This window comes from Stenella coeruleoalba (assembly GCF_951394435.1).
Source record: "Stenella coeruleoalba genome assembly, chromosome: 16".
Lineage (NCBI taxonomy): Eukaryota > Metazoa > Chordata > Mammalia > Artiodactyla > Delphinidae > Stenella > Stenella coeruleoalba.
The window spans coordinates 76,653,667-76,674,213 of record NC_137162.1 but is presented as its reverse complement, the minus strand read 5'-3'; the positions used below and the strand labels follow the sequence as shown (position 1 = coordinate 76,674,213).

The 20,547-nt window shown below is 36.7% G+C and overlaps 1 protein-coding gene across 3 annotated transcripts in view; it reads left to right on the top strand.

Annotated features, from left to right (window-relative positions):
* RYR2 (ryanodine receptor 2) overlaps positions 1-20,547 on the top strand; it is a 719,519-nt gene that overhangs the window by 334,621 nt on the left and 364,351 nt on the right. For all 3 annotated transcript variants that reach the window (XM_079900749.1, XM_079900747.1, XM_079900748.1), the window contains exons 12-14: positions 1,776-1,932; positions 14,030-14,194; positions 18,986-19,107. In XM_079900749.1, the coding sequence (XP_079756875.1) occupies positions 1,776-1,932; positions 14,030-14,194; positions 18,986-19,107 (444 nt within the window). The remainder of the gene's footprint in view (positions 1-1,775; positions 1,933-14,029; positions 14,195-18,985; positions 19,108-20,547) is intronic.

The following is a 20,547-nucleotide window of genomic DNA, read 5'->3' as shown; positions in this document are numbered from 1 at the left end:
GAGCTAAAGAAAATGTGTTTAGACTTCACAGAGTTTGGCTGACGATTGGCCAGATTCATTCCATTTCTAACAGTGGCTTGAGAGGAGTGCTTATGTGTATGAGCCGTATTAAATAGATTTGAACATGGTATCCAGAATACCGTATAGAAATTCTGGTAAAAAGTATACACTACTACCAGACTAGAAATGCTTTAACATGCTGTTGTCGGTAAATGAACTTTAATTTCATTTTTAAGACAATACCGTGTTATTATCAGGATTTATTGGTAAATGATTATTAATTTAGTAGGAGGACTTTTCCAAAGTAATTGTCTTTATAAACATATCCATGTAAAAATGAACTTATTACAATATCATTCTACTGTTAATTTTCCAGGCTAATAGTTCAGGTCAAAAATCCAGGTTGGGAAAACAGCATAAAATTGACTTATAGTTCACTAAGATTGGTGAATTCTTTTTAAAGTGTTCTTGATTTGTAGAATATAAAAGTTTAGAATGCTTCTTTATTAAAACTGGTTTATTAATTAATAAAGTCATATTGAAATCCTCCATACCTTTACTTTTTATTTATTTGATTCCTTACATAGTGGTAAAGCGTCCACTATAATTGTCTTTTAAAAAATTATCCTTGTGTTTCTTTTGTTTCATTTTCTGTTTGCCATTGACATGTGAAGCTTCGTAACATAGTACATTCTTTTTAGAGTATATCTTTCTCATTATAAAATACCCGACAGTGTCCCCTTTATACTTTTTTGCCTTGAATTCTAATTTCTCTACTATCAACTTTACCATCACTGTTTTCTTTTGATTTTGTATGCATGGTCAATCCTTTTATTTGTATTTTTTAAATTTGATTTTACATCATTGATAAGAGGCTGTCCTCGTTTTGCACACTAGCATAACTGAAAGTCACCATTATCAGAACCTTGTTTCCACTCTGTACTGTAGTAAGGGCAAGGCTCTGATAATGACGGCTTTCAGTTAACACAGTACTGTGCAAAGCAAGGGTGGTCTGTATCTTAATTTTTCTTTTCTACCCTATCTGAAAGTCATTATTTTTAAAAGCAGACTTTAATGATCACAACTTTGCTTTTTATCTTTCTTCTGCAATCTTAGTTTATATTTTCTCTGTGTTGCATTCAATTTTGCTTTCCCGTTTTTCCTCTTGACTCTATTAGAATTTATATTCTTGGTTTGTCTTTCTTGTTCATTGGTTTTTAATGACATAATTGTTCCACATTATTAAAATTTAAAGCATAGGAAGAGGTTTCTTTTTTCAGATAAATACATACTTCAGTTTATATATATGAGTTCCAGTTTATCATAATTAGGCATTGACTCTGATATCACTAGTTTTCAAGTCTGTGCAAATCCAAAAATAACTAGTAAATGCTAAGGTATCATTTAAACTCATAGTGTCTGTATCTGTGACTAGCGATTAGAGGTTAACCTGGAACACAAGTTCTTGGTCATCTTTGCATGGGGTAGTGTTTGGTGTGGATGGTATTACATTTAATGTTGGAAGATCTTGAGTTAAACTTCGCTTCTACTTACTGTTAGCTCTATTACATGGAATATTACCTAATCATTCTGAATAACCATTTTGTTATTTGTGATACGAAATTAATAACACCAACATCATAAGGTTTGGGGGATCATTAAAGAAGACAGTGTATGCAGAGCACCTTTGTTCATTGCCTGACACATACATTTTAATTGCTGTTTCTCCTGTCATTGTGTTTGCTATTGGATCAAGTCTTAACTGTTTTTGCTAGGTGGAGTGGAAGCCACATAAGATGGGGCCAGCCCTTCCGACTACGCCATGTCACAACAGGAAAATACTTGAGCCTCATGGAAGACAAAAGCCTTCTACTCATGGACAAAGAAAAAGCTGATGTCAAATCAACAGCATTTACCTTCCGATCTTCCAAGGTAAGACAGAAATGTATAATTTTCGATTTCCTTTAAGTACATCCCTACTGCATTCCCTTTGATGTTAGAAATGCAAAAAGAAATGATGTATGTTTTACATGTATTTCCAAATTCCCCTTTTCTCTTCGATGCCTTCCTCTTCAGTAAAGCCTATTTCCTAAACCACTAACACCTTCCCAGGTGTTGCACCTGGCTTATAGTTCTTTGGTTATTTACGTGTAGCGCATCCATCCAGCCCCTTTTAGTTTTCTTAGGTGTTGACAGTGCAGTAAGCACAGACGTTGTGCTGTTGTTGTATAACAATGTGATGGGCACACCAGAGCGTTCACACAGATGCTCTTATATGCAGACCTTTCTTCTTACGTTCTTGAATCATTTGTAAGAACAGAACCTCTAAGAGAATACTTAATATCTTTCATGAGAATCCCTCTGAACTAGATGATGAGTAGAATAGAAAAAAAAAAAAATGCACATCAAAGTCAAGTTGGAATGCTGGTGCTGTAGCACAGCTAGGCCCACGCAGTACCTCATGAAAGATTCGTAACTCACCAACCCCGCAGTGCGATGGATTGCTAACCATGCCTCAGGAAAACAGTAGATGTCCTGAATAGTGAAGTATCTCAGGGACAGTTGAAAATCACTTGTTCATTTGACACATTCCAAGCATCGATTGTATGCATTTTTGTGATAATTGTGTATTTCTGTCCTTAATTAAATGAAGAATGTGAAACTTGGGCATCATGATAGGAATGGTATTAACTTACTGGTTAGCTTTTTTTGTCTCAGAGATGCAAAACTTTACACCCCTGTTACAGATAAAGGTAAGTTTGAGCAAGACCAGAAGTAACTCTAAAAAGACAGCAGCCTCAGTTTACATCCCTAGTGCCACGCTCTCAGTTTTCTTGCTTTGGAGGACACAGAATGGTAGAAGAGGCTTCTGATTTGATGTATTCTCCCGAGATCTCCTGAAAAGACAGCCAGTGTAGGTCCCCATCCTTTATGGTGAAAACAGACGAAGCTGGTCAACTCCAGTGGATAATCTGAGACAGGATTGGCATCTATAATTTGTTGTAGGGACCTATAGCGGGGCTCTGGAGAGGGTACCTGGGTGGACCTCAGGTGGGCAGTTAGTTGCTCCTTGTGTCTGTAGTTGGAAAGCACAGTTGATCACACTGTGAACAAACTTGACGCTGATGGGCTTCTTCCTCAAGACTTTAACCAGGGTGGTGGGAGTTTGCTAGTTTGTCCACTGATAACACCTCAGTCCAGAAAGAAAAAAAAATTCAACCCACCAAAGACGCATCAGTTATCTGATGGTGGAAGCCCTTTTCAAGTAAAAAAGATAGCGTAAAATGACATACAGCTTAATGGTAGGAAATCGGAAAAGTGAAAAGAAATGCACGACATCCCAGCAAAATATAATCTACCAAAATAAAATCCCAAAGAAGTAGAAAAAGCTGAACAGCCATATCACAATGAAAGATGTTAGAAAAAATTTCAATATATGGCATTTAAAAAGGAAAAATACGTCTAGCAAAAACTGGAGGAGAAAGAGGAAAAATGAAAGGTGCTCTGATTGCTTCCAGTGAAGCAGTGAAAAGTCAAATAATATTTTCTTAAAACTCCAAAATCAAGTAACAAATAAGATATTTATCAGTAAAAAGCCAAACACTAAACAATATTTTTATTGTAGTAAAATTTACTAAAGTAAGGTGGTGGAAGAGAAGGGAGGTTTGTGAAAGAAGGGAAGTGCGCATTTATTCACCCAGGAATATTTAAGGGCTGACTTGACCTTGACTCGGAGCTGGGAACATGCTGACAGTGCGTGCCCTCCTAAAGCTTGTTGACAGCACTGGGAAGCAGGGCCCTTTCTTCCCTAATTTCTTGGCCTTTTAAAGATGATAATTGCTACCATGCTCTGTTTCTTGTAAGTCTGCCAATGAGCTGAATATTCTCGGTAACTGATCTCTCTGAGAATCAGGATCCCCATTTTACAGATGGAAAAACTAAAGGCAGGAGAGATGAGCCACTTGCCTGTGTCACTTGGCTGAGCACAGAAGAAGATCCAGTGAACATGAGGTTACCTCTGCTCCAAACCACTAGCCAGGGTGGGTTTCAGTAACCAGGCCTGACTTCCAGGCCTGGAACCCTGGACTGGCTAGTCATTTATTCACCCCCAGGCTGTCAGGGCTGCCTCAGGGGCCTGGAGGTACACCAGGGCCTCATGTAGGGCCTCCCGGGCAGGTGCCTGACAATATTGTCTAACTGTAGTCTCCCTAGTTCCTGCTGTTGCTGGAGAAATCTGAATACTGAGTTCATCTTTCTCTTTTCATTATTTCTGTCACAATCATATTCCCATGGTCTCCAAAAATCCTATTTTGCTATAGAAAGATGAATACATGATCTTTCTCTTTTCACTCTTTGACAATCCTAATTCTCCAGGAGGTAAATGGATGCCTCTAGCAAAATGGGCTAGATTATTCCAATGGAAATGTAAGTGCAAAAGAGACAAGTATGAACATATTTCAAAAATGTCTTTCTTGCATACATGCAGCCACTGATCTAGCAGTCTTCTATATAAATGTATTTTTAATAAGAGGAGTTTTCTTACAGAAATAAAATTAAACTGTGCACATTATCATTCTTTGTCATGGCAAAAAAATCGGTAGTCTCAAATGTTTAGCGAATAGACTTGATAGCTAAGTGGTATTAGCTATCAGAATATATTGATCTGGAAAGATACCCATCATAATATTCTTGAGTGAAGAAAAACAATTGTAATGCAATTTAAAAATCTTATTATATTTTTACTTAAGAAAAAGATCCATGTGTGTGTTTATATATGATTATATATTAGATGTGGAAGAATCTACACTAATCTTTTAACTTTGGCTTCTTTAGAAAGATGAAAATGGGGGTGGGGGGTGGGAGAGGGAAGGATTGGGAGTTTGGGATTAGCAGATGCAAACTATTATATAGAGAATGGATAAACAACAAGGTCCTACTGTATAGCACAGGGAACTATATTCAATATCCTGTGATAAACCATAATGGAAAAGAACATGAAAAAAAATGTGTGTGTGTGTGTATGTCTGTATAACTGAATCATTTTGCTATATAGCAGAAATTAACAGCATTGTAAATCAACTATACTTCAATAAAATATAAAAAAATAAAACTAATAAAAAGAAAGATCAAAATGGAAGGTGTATGAGAGTATGAGTGCAAGGGGAAAGCATTTTCTTTAACTTTAAAAAAAAAAATCTCTGGATTATTTTGCCTATTATTATAGCCATTTTTCCTTTGTAACAAAAAAATCAGTTAAAAAATTCATCCATTGTACTGATATACTTGGACATAAGTTTTGTGCACAGTTTATATTTATTTCTTTAGGGCTAGACCTAGAAACAGAAATACTGACTCAAAAGCTATGAATATTTTCAAAATCTCTTGATAACGGTTCTTGCCCAAAGCAATAGTTTTTGAAACATTTCCCCCGAAATATCTCTGCTTATGTTCTGTCAGTATTAGAGTATAGTTTGCATTTGAAGAATTTTTACTGACCACCTCCTTCTGTGGTCTCTGCTCAGAGGTTCTGTTTCTGGCTTTTGGTGATTGTGTAATGTCATAGGTTACACTGAAAGTACAGAGACCTAGGATTCCAACATTGCCTTTTTTAAAAAAATAAATGTATTTATTTTTGGCTTCGTTGGGTCTTCGTTGCTGTGTGAAGTCTTTCTCTAGTTGCATCGAGCGGGGGCTACTCTTCGTTGTGGTGCGCGGCCTTCTCATTGCAGTGGCTTCTCTTGTTGCAGAGCATGGGCTCTAGGCACAAGGGCTTCAGTAGCTGTGGAGCACAGGCTCAGTAGTTGTGGCGCACGGGCTTAGTTGCTCCGTGGCATGTGGGATCTTCCCGGACCAGGGCTCGAAACCGTGTCCCCTGCATTGGCAGGAGGGTTCTTAACCACTGCGCCACCAGGGAAGCTCTCCAACATTGCCTTTTAATGAACTGTTTGGTTTCTCTAAAACTAGTCTACATGAACCTCACGTTTATGGAACCACTGTAATACACAGCTTGTTAATAACCCACTGTCAGTTACCACTATGATAATTGTATATAACATGGTTGAGAGTGGTGAAGGTGGAAGTGAAATCCAGGAAAACATTTTATTTTTATTTTTTATTTTCTTTAATTTATTTTATTGAAGTATAGTTGATCCCTTCCCCATCCCCTCCCCCTTGGCAACCACAAGTCTGTTCTCTATGTCTGCAAGTCTGTTTCTGTTTCGTAAATAAGTTCATTTGTGTCAGATTTTAGATTCCATATATAAGTGATATCATATGGTATTTGTCTTTCTCTTTCTGACTTACTTCACTTAGTATGATAATCTCTATGTCCATCCATGTTGCTGCAAATAGCATGTATTCTTTTTTATGGCTGAGTAATATTCCATTGTATATATGTACCACATCCTCTTTATCCATTCATCTGTCGATGGACATTTAGGTTGTTTCCATGTCTTGACTATTGTGAATATTACTACTGTGAACATAGAGGTGCATGTATTTTTCTGAATTAGAGTTTTTTCTGGATATATGCCCAGGAGTGGGAGTGCTGGATCATGACAACTATATTTTTAGTTTTTGGAGGGCATCTTAATTTTAAAATCAAAGAATTTGCATTTTAAAATCACTGACAGAGTAGGTAATAAAGTGTTTCCTATGAAGTCAAGATAGTAACTCTATACTTTCTTTCTAAAATTACTTTTTCATTATATGTAATGTATAGTCATTTTAGAGGATTTTAAAAGGGAATACTGCAAAAATGAGGTAAGGGGAAAATTAAAATCATGTACTATCCATCACTCAGAAACAACTGTATTGTGTGTGTATTTCAGTTTTTAACAAATATATACATATTTTGATACTAATAGGGCTAATTATTAAAATTAAAAATTATGAAAAGTACAATTACATAATAAAAAAGCATTGAACTTAGAACTAACTAAACTAGAATAAAAGTGCAGTCCTTAATTATAGATGAAATTGTATGTTTTAAAAATAAAATAGTTTTTATACTGTCAACATTTTGGAGAAGATAGTATAGCTAAACAGTTTTTTTCATCCTTTTGTTAATCATCACATTTGGTCATGGCCCCTGGTCTTTGAAATAAATAATCAGATTTACATAAAGGTGTATTTGATTCTTTTTTTTTTTTCCCTTAGTGCCACTGACAAGTTGAAAATGCTTGCCATATCTTTATGTATCTTTGCTATACTGTTTCCAGTGAAAATAATGAGTACTTATATTTCTGGAAGGCAAAGACTTGTGTGTGTAAGATATTTCTTCAATTTTGGTATATTTTGAGTATACAATTAATAAGTGACTATTGATTGACATAATTACTGTGTTGCAAATCAAGTTCTCATTACTGATGAAAAATTTAACTTTTAAAATTGGGATTGACATATTAGTGTATAATATGTATAAAATGGATAACTAATAAGAACCTGCTGTATACAAAAATAAATAAAATAAAATTCAAAAATTCAACCTAAAAAAAGTCAAACTCAAAAAAAAAAAGGAACCCTTACATTTACAGTAGCATTCCCTTACCTATGATTGTGTGAGACTGTTTTGAAAATATATTCTTGAAACATACCTTTTTTTTTTTTTTTTTTTTTTACAAATCATTAAGATCATTCTTACTTAAAATTATGAGAATGGCTTTAAAAACCTGTTCTACTAGTTAATATAAGGAGCAATTGTTTTGATTGTCATTGGGATATCTTTGCACTAACGTGAACACTCACTAGCCAATCTCATCTCAAATTCAGGATTTGCAGAATAATCAACAGTTGTTGATGACTGTATATATTCAGAATGAACAGAATAAAGTGGAAGACAGTTTATAAGATCACTGACGTTGGTCCTCTTTTTTCCCCTAGCTTTATTGTGATATAATTGACCTTTAATAATGTATGAAATGAAGGTGTACTATGTGATGATTTGATGCACGTATATATTGCAAAATGCTTATGCTGGTCTTTTCTTGAAGAAAACATTTTATATCATGAAGAATTCGATTCATGCAGATTTTCTTAGACCTATTCTTCACTTTCTCTACTCCTAGAATTTTTAACCATTACGTTAGTGTGTTGAAATGTCAGTTTTCATCATAAGGTAGGTCTTGCCAATCACCCACGTATTATACTACCCCCAAGATGTCATTTTTTTAAACTTAAAATGCCCTAAAAATATTCCTCTGTGGGTGACTTCCTCCAGTTTTTTCCCTCTCACGCCCCATGAATAGAAACCTTGTGCTGCTGAAATGATGGAATACCAACCTCAAATAAGACTGCCAATGAGATTACAAGGATTATGGAGCACATGGCAAAAATAGAAAGAACAAAATATTTTTAGGACATAGTTCTAGTATGTTGTTTTACTTGAGATTTTTATTCTTGGCTCAAAAAATGTTTAAGATACAAGTTAGGGAGACTAAGAGGTAAAAACTTAACAGTTACAAATAAATAAGTCACGGGGATGATATGTGCAGCATGGGGAATATAGCTAATAATATTGTAGTATCTTTGGTGACAGATGGTAGCTAGACATCATGGTGACGGTTTTGTAATGTATAGCAATATTGAATCACTGTGTGGTATACCTGGACTAACATAGTGTTGTAGGCCAATTATACTTCCATTGTTTAGAAACTGGAGATACTGGGAGGAAATGCATCAAGATGCTAATGATAGGTATCTCTGGGAGGGATGGGATGGGCTATGGGTGATCATTAATTTTTACTTTATACTTTTAGGTATCTTTCGTTGTCTGCAGTGAACATGTATTGCTTGTAAAATTAGAAAGCCATGAGTGTCCTTAAAAATGAAAAAAAAAAAAAAACCAACAAAAAACAAAAATGAAAAAAAGATGAGGTGTATGGGTCAGAGTTTAATGGGTAGAGCCAGAATGGGATACATATATACGAAGGGATGTGTTACCTGGACTCGCTTTCTGAGCTTATGAAGCTGGCTGAGTAAGCCTGGAGTCCATAGTGCAAGTGGCCTGGAGAGGAAGGTTGTAAGCAGAATGGAACCCATGGGATGCACTGTTTGTAGTCGCTGAGCTCAGGGAAAGCCTGAACCCTCCTTAAAGACCCCACCTGATTAAGTATGACTCACCCAGGAGAACCTCCCATTTTATTTGCTCAAAGTCAATTGAATAGGGACCTTAATTACATCTCCAAGATCTTCTCACCTTTGCCATATAACATAACCTCATTGCAGGAGTGATGTCCCAACATATTCGTTGGCTCTGCCCACACTCCAGAGGAGGGAAGTTTAGTACAAGATATGAGAGGGCTTCACCTAAGGCTCTGTGACCTTGTTTCACTGCCCCAGGGAAGCCCCTCAAAGACCCTCCATTACTGAATCAGGTCCAGCTGCTCGCTGCTTACAAAATCGATACTCACAAATGCTGATAGAAAGGAAACTTGCCTTTAATCAGAATGCTGACAGTCTGGGGAGATGGTGGACTCAGTGTCCCCCAAAAACTACCTCTGAAGATTCTGCTCAACCATGGAAGCCTTTAAAGGGAAACAGGGAAGTCATCTCAGTGAATCATTGAGATAGGGGGTCAGAGTCGTCGCCATGCCCCACTGCGTGCAGGCGTATGTGCAGGCTTGTTGATTCCTCGTGGTCTTTCTTGGGATACTGTCTTGTTCACACAGTTTGTTGGCGAGACTACTGACGCGGAAGCTAGGGAAGAGATCTGGTCATCTGTTAATTACTTATTCTTCATTTCTACTTCTTTGATCTATGGGAAGAACCAACGGATTAGGCAAGGTATTGTGTGGTCAAACGATGTGAAAGGGGTGCTAGGGCCGGAGATGAGTGGAGCATGGGGGGTACCTGGTGTAAGGTTAGTGACAAGACAGAGGGGCCCCCTGTAGAGAGCTCTTTCCTGCAAAGAGCTTTTCCCTGGCAAAAGCTGCTGACACCTCCCAATACAAGAAAAGTTTTAAAGCCCTTCTGGCCACAAACTCACCCACCAGAGTGTCTCCTCATGAGGTTTCTGAACACCAGGGCTAAAGCAAGCTGTCTGTTTTTTTTGCAGCTCTGCCCTGGATGGGCTAAGCTTGGCCTGGTCTGTCAGTCCCAGCAATTTCTCTGACCCTGTAGCATTTTTAGACTCATATTTCACAGTGACCAACTATTCTGTGCCAAAGTGTGGCCCCATAAAGAAGCAAATAAATAAAAATGTTTTGACCTTTTAACTCTCCTGACTTCAGCCATTATTTGTCTTAAGGAGAACTGGCTATTACCCAAAGAAACACTCCATCATCTAAGGATAAAGGCCTTTGTTTTCTTCCTATCAGCCACTTGACAGAACAATTTGGAGACATTGAAGGAAGATTTCAATGAATGCTAGAAGACTCTTTGAACCACCGTGTCCATATAATAAACACATAATCCTATGGGACAGTTTAAATTTCTTAATGAGTCTACTTTATCCAACGCGTATGTATCATTTAACGAAGACAGTTGTTCAGAAGTAGTTTTGACTTAGTCACGAGCCAGTTTGGTGTACCCAATGCCAAAATATCACTTATTATTTTTCAGGCTGATCTTTTTTACTTCTGGAAGCATTTTGATACTCGGTTGAAAATTAGATTTGCCAAGCATTCGTGAGTAGGATTGTTTGAAGGCTAGGATTGGGAGTAGTTTTGTGTTTTGTTTTGTTTTTTTCTCTGAAGAGTGACTGTGGTTTTGGCAGGCAGTAAACCTTGCTCGAGTGAAACTCTGGTTTCTTTCTCTCTTTGGCAGTAGGCTGTTGCTTGTACTACTTATTTGTACTCAGTTATTTCGGTTCCTAGCTGCTGCCATTAACTGGGCCTCCCCTGAGCATGCATAGTATAGTGGTCAGCAATTTTTTTTTTTAATTTTATTTATTTTTGGCTGCATTGGATCTTCGTTGCTGCACACAGGCTTTCTCTAGTTGCGGCGATCGGGGGCTACTCTTCCTTGTAGTGCACGGGCTTCTCGTTGAGGTGGCTTCTCATTGCGGTGGCTTCTTGTTGCGGAGCACGAGCTCTAGGCGCTCAGGCTTCAGTAGTTGCAGCACGCGGGCTCTAGAGTGCATGCTCGGTAGCTGCGGCGCACGGGCTTAGTTACTCCTCAGCATGTGGAATCTTCCCGGCCCAGGGCTCGAACCCGTGTCCTGTGCATTGGCAGGCGGATTCTTAACCACTGCGCCACCAGGGAAGTCCCTGGGGCAAATTTTATGAACAGATTTTGTGGCTACTTTTCTTATCCAGGATTTAGCTTATCTAATTTTCTGTCTGCCTGTGAGCCCCAAACTGTGTCCTCTGATGCCGCAAGTATCAAAAGGGCAGCAGCTTTTTTCTGCCTGAGCTCCAGGCAGATTGGGCGGGCCATGCCCCAAGGCAAAGGCTGCTTTTTACAAATCACTTGGGTACCCTGTCTTTGGAGAGAAGTCTGCTGTTCACTTTCTCTCTGCTTTTGGTCCCGCTTAAGTACCTTCCAGTAGATTCTGAAAAATATTTTTTCCAAATTTTCTGTTATCTGTGGGAGAATTAGCCCAACTAAACCACGCCGTCATTTCCCAAAGCCAGAATAACTCAAAAGAAAAATAAATCTAGATGATTTATAAAATAAATCAAAGCGATGCTGAAACTAAAGGCCACTAATTTAGATATAGGGTAGCTAAGATAGGGTTTTAGAAAGATCACTATTCGCCTAAGCTGGACACTTTATTTCTAGTAATACAGACTAATTATCTGTTAGAAGCTTCTACCTGCTGTCACGTTTTCTTGACTTGGTGGTTGGTCACAGCATCTAGATGATTTTCACCTGAATTTCTCCTAAGCCTGAGCTACAGAAAATGATAGGAAATAAAAGAGGGAAAAAGCATGACTGGCCTTTATTCGTGTTTCTTCAGCAAATAATCACACTTCTTTTGTTCTTCTCTAATGTCATTTTAGCAGCTCTTCCCTGAGTTGAGGATCAGAGTAGTTATGAAAACCTGGTCATCATGAAGTTTCACAATTAAAATTTCTAATCCAGAGAGAGATGTGAACTACTTCAGTAAAAAGCAAACACAGCATACCTTTGCACTTAGTAACTGAGGCTTCTCAGAGCACAGTCCACAAGCCTATAAATAGACTACGTACTCATTTCCTGGGATAAAAGACAAACAGAAAGAATGTTTCAGGCCCCTTGTTTTATTTTGAGGAGATAATTGCATTGTTCTATATTTTCCCTAGAATTTAATTTTCCTATTTATAGGGTTGGTATAAGTAGATTAGTAGTTTGTCTGGTATGATAGAATGAAATTGGCATGGTTTGGTATCTGTTTTATTGCAGATTCTTAGAATAGTGTTTCAAGTTATTTGCTTAATGGTCAAATCAGCTTAACTCATAATTGCATTTACTTTCTTATATGACCTTGACCCTTTTTGCATTAAGAATTGCAACTCATTTCAATTTTAATTTTCAATTGTTGGCAGAGTGTCCGTAATTATTTTGGAGTTGCTAACTATTAGTATGGTGCAATAATACCATGAGAAATAAAAAAGCTGTTTTACTTGAATTGTTCCTTTTTGTGTAACAGACATAAAATTTATTCCAACCTAATCTTCAAAAACATTTGTGTAACTGGTACTAACTTCACACGACAGTCAAATAGCCAAAGAAATAGACAAAACTTAGTAAATTTAACAAGGAGAAGAATAAGAAACCACAAAAGGAGGTATTGTAACCAAAAGAACATTAGGTGTTTTTTTTTTTTGCTGTTATTTTAAGAACTCTCAAGACGTAACGAGTTCTTAAAGATCAGAATGAAGCATGGAGGGAAAATTGAAGGAAGAAGCATTAAAATAAATAGGGATTTAGGGGCTTCCCTGGTGGCGCAATGGTTAAGAATCCGCGTGCCAATGCAGGGGACACGGATTCGAGCCCTGGTCTGCGAAGACCCCACAAGCCGCAGAGCAGCTAAGCCCGTGCACCACAACTACTGAGCCTGCACTCTAGAGTCTGTGAGCCACAACTACTGAGCCCACGTGCCACAACTGCTGAGGCTCGTGCACCTAGAGCCCGTGCTCTGCAACAAGAGAAGCCACCGCAATGAGAAGCCTGTGCACCGCAACGAAGAGTAGCCCCCGCTCGCCGCAACTAGAGAAAGCCCGCATGCAGCAACAAAGACCCAACACAGCCAAAAATAAATAAATAATTTTATAAAAAATAAATAGGAATTTAAAAGAAACATTTAGTTGGTATCAGAGGACTGATTGCTTCTTCATAGCATAGGGAGCTTAGCATGGCAGCCCTTTAGGAGTGAATACCTCTGTGGTCCGAGTTAGAAACTGCAAGTAGTTGAAACTGAATTATAGCCTTGATTAGTTTGCAAGAAATCATCATTATGTCTAACATCCTTATTAAGAAGGAAATCATCATCACCATTATCAATACCATTTTCATGGTCAAAATCATTAGAATTTACTGAAGTGTTTATTTTATCTCAGGCACTGTGCTGAGGACTTTGCATTCATTATCTCATGTTTTCCGATACTCTGGGGGAGAGTCTCTTGTTAGCTGTATTTACAGATGAGAAAACGGAGGCTTAAAACGTTTAATTAACTTATCCTAAGGTCACAGACGGAATAAGTGTCAGAGATTGGACTCAAAATTGACTTTTCTGTCCCTCAATCCTATGCTCTTAGTCATCAATCACAAAAATAATAATCTGGAAAGAATATGAAGCCTAAATTACTGATTTTAAGATCTCTGGTTTGGAGTTTGCCATGAAGCAATATAAAATTTTGTGTTATGGCCAAAATAATTTTCTGCCAGTATGAATAATTCAGGAATATGTTATTTATCTCTGCAATCTCCTACTTCAGTTTCCAGTAGAGGTTGAACTGCTAGCATGGAACATTTGACCATTATTATTTCAGAGGACGGCAGAGAGTTGCAATTTTCAAAGAACATTATTTACAACCAGGCAAAGTTTTTTCGATATAAACTGTATTTTTAAAATCTTTTCTTACCTTTTTTTTTCTCTCTCTCTTAGGAAAAATTGGATGTAGGGGTGAGAAAAGAAGTTGATGGCATGGGAACCTCTGAAATAAAATACGGAGACTCAGTATGCTATATACAGCATATCAACACGGGCTTGTGGCTAACTTACCAGTCTGTGGATGTGAAATCTGTGAGAATGGGATCCATACAACGTAAGGTAAGAGTATTTCAAAACAGTATTTATGGCAGTCGTTATTAATGAACGAAAAACACAAATGCACGACAAAAAGAAGCAGCTAACCCTGTCTGCCACCTGCTAATGTTTGTAATTTACATGCTAGAGGTCCAGTCCCACCCTAATAAACTCTCTGGTTTTTGTAAGTGAACAGCGCTGGCTGTTATATCACTGATTTAAATACTAGGTGAAGAAATACGCTACTCTTTTCTGGATGCTAGCTTGGTCTGCCTAATTCACTGTGTCCTCTGTGATGCTGCTGGGATTGTGTGTACAGTATCTTTTTTACAATGCTCAATAATGCTCATGGGTAGAAATGTTTAGTGTTTGTGAGTTTCGTTTCTTTTATTCCCCAAACTCATTTGCAGACGTGCTCATACACTCATCTCTGAGTCCTTCACTGACATCCCATCGCTTACAAGACGACAGTTACGCCTTTTGGTAGTATGTGACGCCCTCTCTGACCTGCCTCCCATCTGTCTCTGCCCCATTCTCCTATTCTTTGTCCAGTCTCTGGGTGTCTTCAGGTTCCCCAGCACACCAGCCACTTACAGCACATTCCTTCCAATGCCTCAAAGAAATGTGGCTTTTCCACATCTGCGCCTTTGCACATACCATCTCCTCTGTTTGGAATGCCCTTTTAAATTTCTTTTTTTCCTCCACCCAGTTCCTATCTATCCCCCAGGGGTTAAGTTTAAAGATGATCTTAGATGTTCTTCCTATCTAAGTTCATCTAGTTACACCCTCCTTTGCGTTCTCATAATATTTGCATATTATTAAATTGTATATACACTCTCTGTGCTATTTTATGTCCTAGGCTACATCTCTCTCCCTCTAATTCGTGAGCTTCTTTATGGCAAGTACATAGCATTGATACTAGATTGTTCACATTTCATGTTTTTACACCGCCATGTAACAGTACACAGAATCAGATAATGGGATAACTGTTATTTCTGTAATAGACCTTGGAAGGGAAGTAGTGGGGAAGAAATGTTTATTTTCAGTAGATTTCCTAATCGTAACATATACACATTCCAGTATGGATTGTTCAAGGTTATTGCTATCTTTTTAGAGTGACCAGTGCTGACATTAGTGGAGTGGGAAGCTAATCCTGCTTTGATGGAGTTGGGCTTAAGTGCATCCCTGTACCACCTTCCTCAGAGCTTCAGATGGAGAGCCTGGGACAGCTCTCCCGCAGACCCGTATAATCGTTACAATATGATCGCTTGTCTTTGGGGTCTTTGATCTAGGCTCATAAATTTAAATGTGTTTGTATTCAGTATTTGTATAGCGTTCATTCTGTCCCACGACTGAGCCTCGCTGTTTTTAACTTTTTATCATGGAAATTCAAATATATGCAAAAAGGGTACAATGGACCCTGTGTATCCATGCATCGGTCACCTTCAACATTTTCAGTGCTCTCCACTCATTTCATTTATCCCTCACCCTGTTGTCATTATTATTACTCCACTCTCTTATTCCTTAACCATGGATTAAAGTCAGAGTGGGACTTACATTCTGCATCATAGGCTAACAAAGAGCTTGCTTTATAGAAGAATTTGACAGGGGTGTTGAGAAGCTAACCAGTCTTATTTCCATTAGTAAAGTAACATGTGAAACAGACTTTATAGGCCAGAGAAGAGATAATCTAACACAATCTCTACTGTAAATGTATTACTACTTCTAGAACCATCTGTTATATTAAATCTTTATCGAGAGACCTCAGTGTGGTCATGACAGGTGAGGACTTCTCAGTCTAGATCTCCTAATGTTTATACACTTCCCAGTTAGCTAGTATCTTCAAATCATTTTATTTTTCGAGAAAAGCATGTGTGGTATATTTGCCAAATCGTTACATATTTGAAACTGACTTTCTGTTGTTGTTTCATATGAGTAAAACCTTGGTTAGCTAAAAAAATGTCTGAATCACTTTTCATAGGTTTTATGTATCCCGCTTAGTGTGGGTATTCATGTTTTGCTGCAGAAATATAAGTTCATTGATTATGCAGTGATGTACGTACCATACTGGGTGTTCCACATGTACAGTTTATACATTGTATTACATTAAAAAAAAAACCCTGAAAACTCTGAATTATGAAATGCATCTGTCACCAAGAATTTTCTAAAATTTATTTTATTGAAGTATAGTTGATTTACAATTTTGTGTTTGTTTCTGGTGTACAGCAAAGTGATTCAGTTATACATATACATACATTTTTCTTTAAGGTTATTGAATATAGTTCCCTGTGCTCTACAGTAGGACCTTGTTGTTTATCCATTCTCTGTATAGTAGTTTGCATCTGCTAACCCCAAACTCCCAATCAATCCCTTCCCCACCCCCTCTCCCCCTTGGCAACCACAAGTCTGTTCTCTATGTCTGTGTCACCAAGGATTTTTAATCAGCACACGTAGGTCTTTTAAAACTGACAGGAGAATTGTGCAGCGTATCTTTGGCCTCCTTTTCTTACAGTTGTAATTTCTTTCTCAGGAGCACAGATAGTTTGTCTCCTCCAGGTCAGCTGTCTTCCCCTTTGGCATTCCTGTCGTTCTTACACAGTCTCTGCATTTTGCTTCTCAAATGTGTCCCCCAAATCACTCACTTTGTTTTCTTTGATGTGGTTCTGTTCCTTAATGTCTTTCCATGTCTTTGAAATTTTAGTTTTCTTGTCTTTTTCGTTATCTCACCCAGGTCACTTTTTATCTCAGCTTGCTGTCTTTTCATCTATTCTGGTTGTTCATCCCAGTATGACTTCTTATTGCGAATTTTCACAGAAGTTATGCCTTCTTGCATCCTGTGGACAATTGAAATAGTTTATATATTTAAATAATATCCTGCTATTTCTATTTTATCTGACTTTTTAAAAAATTAGCAATGATTGCTAAATTTTATCCGTTGAAGAGAGAAAAAAATCATGTTTTAGTGTCTTTTACTTTGTTGATAAATAGGTTAATAGACATCATGATATTGAAGAATCCTTACATTCATAGACTAAACCCAGTTTGACCTAGTTTATTATTCTTTTGAAATCTTATTAGGTTCTATTTATGTTTCATTTAGAATTTATCTAGAATTATCATATATATTCACTTTATATATGAAATTTATATATTAATTTTTCTTTGTTTATGGGTACTGAAATTTGAATTTCATACAGTTTTCAGGTTTCATGAAATATTCTTTTCTTGGTCTTTTTTCAGCCATTAAAATTGTAGACCATTCATAGCTCACAGGCTATATAAAAATAGGCAGCAATCGTAGTTCACTGACTAGTCTACCATGAAGAGTATCATTTCTTTGAAGGTTCATTAGAGCTCACTTGTAAAACTGTCTAGTCCTATAATCTTTTAAAAATTGGATCTTAAATTTCCTTTCCAATCTCTGTTTAATAAATTGGTATCCTCAAATTTTCTACTTTGTTGGGCGGATTCCTTTTGATGATTTTTAACTTGCTGGGAAGCCATCCTTGTCCTCTGGAGTAGTCAGTTTTGTTCTTAAATTAAAAAAATTTTTGGCCATTAAGTTCCATATAGCATTGTCTTATTATCATTTTATAAATTGTAATGTCTTCTTTTGTATCTTACATTCTTTTCTCTGTGTTTTTTTCTTTCTTTCCATTTTATCCTTAGCCTGGTTTGTGAGAGGTTTAACTATTTTATTTATCTTCTCAAAAAATAAACATTTCGTGTTTATTCATCCTTTTCTCGTATTTTATTTGATTTCTAGTTCATTAAATTCTCTTTTTATCTTCATTAATTCCCCATTTCTATTCAATTTGTTTTTCTTTTTTAGAGTCTTAAAGTGAGTAATACGTTCCTTCACTTTAGTCATTTTTTTCTTTGTCAATGAAGGCATTTAAGGCTACAAAATTGACTTTGAATACAGACGTATCTGTCTCATTGATTTTGGTATTAGGAGTTCCTCTTTACATTGCTTTCTAGGTAGTTTATGATTTTAGTTCTAGTTGCTAATTTTAGTTCAGTATACCTGATTAAATGTCCTAGAAACATCTTGCTGTTCGTGTTGAGTGAAGGAAGTTAGGCACAAATGGTTCCATTTACATATAGTACACAAGTGACCTTTGCTGTTGAAAGTCATGAAGATGGGGAACATTGTGGTGGATGGGGCAGGAAGGGAGCTCCAGGGCAGGTTTTAAGGTGCCATATTATTCTTTCTTGATCTGGGTGTTAGTTACGTGGTTTGTTCACTTTGTGAAATTGATTCCGCTGTTCACTTAATATTTTGCACTTATCTCTTCATGTTGTTCTTTCTTAGAATGTTCAAAAAGATAAAGCTAACAAAAGAACTCATAAAATAAAAACACATTTTTTTTAAAGAACTGAGGTGCCTTAGAAGCATTGCTCAGTACTTATTAATGAACCCAGCTATGTTCAGAACTACCGAATAACTGGTATCCCATGTAATGTTTTCCTTTGCTTTGTTCAGAGTTTGCTTAGACTGTGGATGAATCATTGAACATAGATATGTGAAAACATTCTAGTGATTGTTTTTCAAATCAATGTATTTATTGATTGGTTCTTTAAAACAACAACTGATTCATCTTTCAAACAATAGCTGAATAAATATATTGAATGACTAATTTGTACAGGGACCCGTGCATATTATTTTACCTGAACCTGACAGTTTACAGTTCCCTTCACCTGTCTTTTGACTCTGTTTACTGTCATGGCTCACCTTTTTGAGTTGCCTACTTCTTAACACCCATCTGGAAAGGAGATATTGGCAGTAATGGTGTTATTTCTGCTTTCGTGCAGGCTATTATGCATCATGAAGGCCACATGGATGACGGCCTAAACTTGTCCAGATCTCAGCATGAAGAATCACGGACAGCGCGTGTCATCCGGAGCACAGTCTTCCTTTTCAATAGATTTATTAGGTACATTGTCCTTTGTTGTGGTGGTGGTTTAATATTTTATTTTAATTTTCTTATCAGATCTACAAGTAAACAATTCTAAAATATACTGTGGTGGTAAATCTCATACAATTTGGCAGTTCTGCAGAGCCCGTTAGAAAATGCTAGTTAGATGATTTTATGTCTTTCTTTGAAATGAATTTTTTAAAAAAGACTGTGGTTTTAAAAATTAGATGTGTAACTTATAATTGATAGCTGTACGTCAGAATTATTCTATGACATATCCCTATGCTAGCCCTTTCACACTGGAGGTAGTACAGCCTACCTACTTCGTGAGTTTTGAACTCAAAAAAATGATTCTTGCAATAAGTAACCTTTCCCACCCTAATAATGGAAACAATTGCATATCTACAAAACTAAATCAAACTTGTGTCCAATGTGTTCTCTGGGAACATATACCAATATATACTCTGGTTGGTGATGGGTATTTTGTATCTCTTTAAGCTTACCAATTTGATGGGAAAAAGTGATGTATATGTGTATATGTATTTATTTATAGTAGGTACATATTTACTTATAATTATTTTAAAAATTTGCACTTATGTGAGAGTTGTGAAAAATGGGTGTTGACCAATTTTCTTCATTTATTTTTTTCTTTGTGATTTACCCTATTATTTGATAATATTTCTATTAGGCTGTTATGAGCTTTTGTTATGTTAGCGATACTAATTTCCTATAATCATATATAAATTGCAAATATTTTCTCAACTTACTGGTTTGGAAAGATTTTAAAGTGTTTTTTCATCATGGTTTACTCTATAAATCAGCATATGAAAGACCTTTGCCACCCAAGATTATATAAATATTCACTTAATTATTCTCTGCTTCTTTTATAAGCCTTCCCACTGTGTGTGTGTGCATTTGTGTGCATGCTTTCATGAAATCAAAGAATGTGCACAGCATTCGGCTTCATCATATCCTTAGTATTCATCTCACCTCTCTGCCTCATCTAAACCCTAACCCTTTTTAGAGGGAGTAAGGCTTAGAGATGGGGTAAGCATCAGATTCTTATCATTTTTTATGGTACTTCTTGTAATAAATAAATTTTTGACTTTGAAATTATAACTTATTTTAGGATCAGTTCAACTTAGATTTTTTTCCATCTTGTTCTTTCCATGGTTCTTTCTGACTACAGCCTAATCAGTTCTATAAGGATTGAGGAAAATAATCATAAATCCTTAAAATAGTCTGTTTTCTATGTAATTATATACATCAGTACTGACTTCTTCAACTACAAAAAGACAAATTTTTATTACATTGTGACTTGTGTGGTATTTTCAGAGGCACTATGGAGATTCCATTTGGCAAGCAAGAGCTAAATTAATACTAGAGAAAAAACGGATTATTTGTTTTAAAATATATTTTGTCAGAAAGATACTATATCCGTGTTTAGACTTAATGTAG